The 1,407-nt window shown below is 39.0% G+C and overlaps 1 protein-coding gene across 1 annotated transcript in view; it reads right to left on the reverse strand.

Moving 5' to 3' along the window:
• Positions 1–1,407, reverse strand: part of LOC107090174 (microtubule-actin cross-linking factor 1-like) — a 186,697-nt gene that overhangs the window by 53,964 nt on the left and 131,326 nt on the right. The window contains exon 63 of the mRNA XM_015383416.1: positions 583–798. Coding sequence (XP_015238902.1) covers positions 583–798 — 216 coding nt within the window. The remainder of the gene's footprint in view (positions 1–582; positions 799–1,407) is intronic.

Here is a 1,407-nt window from a genome sequence, read left to right on the forward strand (position 1 = left end):
AAAAATCAAAACTTTTTTTTTTTCAGTGGCCCTAATCCTCTTCCGTATTTCGTATTTAAGGTGCCAGAAACCGTGTTTGTTTGTTTTTTCCCACCACCAAAAGTCATGAGAATCTGAACCACATCTGCAAATTTAAAGTTGGGTGTCCAGTAGTGCGCTACTGTAACACTCAGGACTTAAAGCTGAGTTTTACAGTAGCTTAAAGCTGTTGTAGAAAAAAAAAAACATGCATCTGATTATTTTGTTATAAAATAATGAGATAAAGTTTTAGCTTTCTACATTCCTGTGTCTATTTATTGTCTCAAGACTGATAATCACAGATTTTTAGTTCCAGACCTCTAACCGCTGAAATAATATTAACTAATAAATGCTAAAAATAAAAAGACATGCTTCACCAACATAAAAAAAACCTCCTCTTTCTACATTAATTATTTTATGTAACATAATAGCTGACAAATTTTGTCTGTTTTCTGTATTCTAAGCAATGAAAACAACATTTATTTCCTGCTTCATTGATAAAACCCGTCGGGGTCAAGCTCAGGTGAAAACCGGTCCTCTCCGCGTTTCTGAACCCCACAGTACCTTGTGCTTGACGATCTGTTGGCTGATCTTGGCCGTTTGGGTTCCCATGGGCTCGGCGGAGCTCAGGCGTCTCTCGGTAGCGCTCAGCCATTCTCCGAGCGGCTCCAGGGCTTCGTGGAACTGAAGAGCCAGAACCTGCAGCTCCTCTAGTTGCCGTTGCCTGAGAAGCGATGAAGGAGATGAAGACAGATGAGGACGAGCACTTTTATTGGTGTTTTATTGCTTTGGCTGGCTTGTTTCTAGTCACACAGCTGTTCCTCTCTCTGTAAACCCGTTTTATTAAACATTCATGAAGCTTTTATTACATTTAAGTTCATCTGAAGCTTCTTATAAATTGATTTGTCAGACACAAATCAGTTTTAAAAAGAGCTGAAGTGTTATTTCACGTGTTCATGAGTTTGTCATTGTAAAGCAGAGCTTCAGACAGTTAATCAGATTTCATGCTTTCTAACATGATGTAAGGCTTCTCTGTGCAATCAGACTAAACCCGTCGATGCATCTCTCCATAAGCAGCCCTACTTTACTGCACTTTCAGTGTTTTGAAAGCATTAATCAAAGATAAATGACATTTCCCCACAGGAGTCCAAACGTATAGAAACATGTTTCAATAATTTTCAGTCAAACCCGATAGAAGAAACCAGGAAATAAGCTGGAGATGCTGAGATGTTGCTGAGTCTCTTATTTGAATTCTGAAAAAGTCTGACGAGCTTCTTTCACAGAACGAAAAAGGTTCCTAATTGGCGGTCGACTGAAACAATCCAGATTAGGGATGCACGATATTGGCCGATATCCGATATGCCGATATTTTAAAAATCATGTAGTCGA

This window comes from Cyprinodon variegatus, unplaced genomic scaffold, assembly GCF_000732505.1.
Source record: "Cyprinodon variegatus isolate N-32 unplaced genomic scaffold, C_variegatus-1.0 Scaffold284, whole genome shotgun sequence".
Taxonomy (NCBI): domain Eukaryota; kingdom Metazoa; phylum Chordata; class Actinopteri; order Cyprinodontiformes; family Cyprinodontidae; genus Cyprinodon; species Cyprinodon variegatus.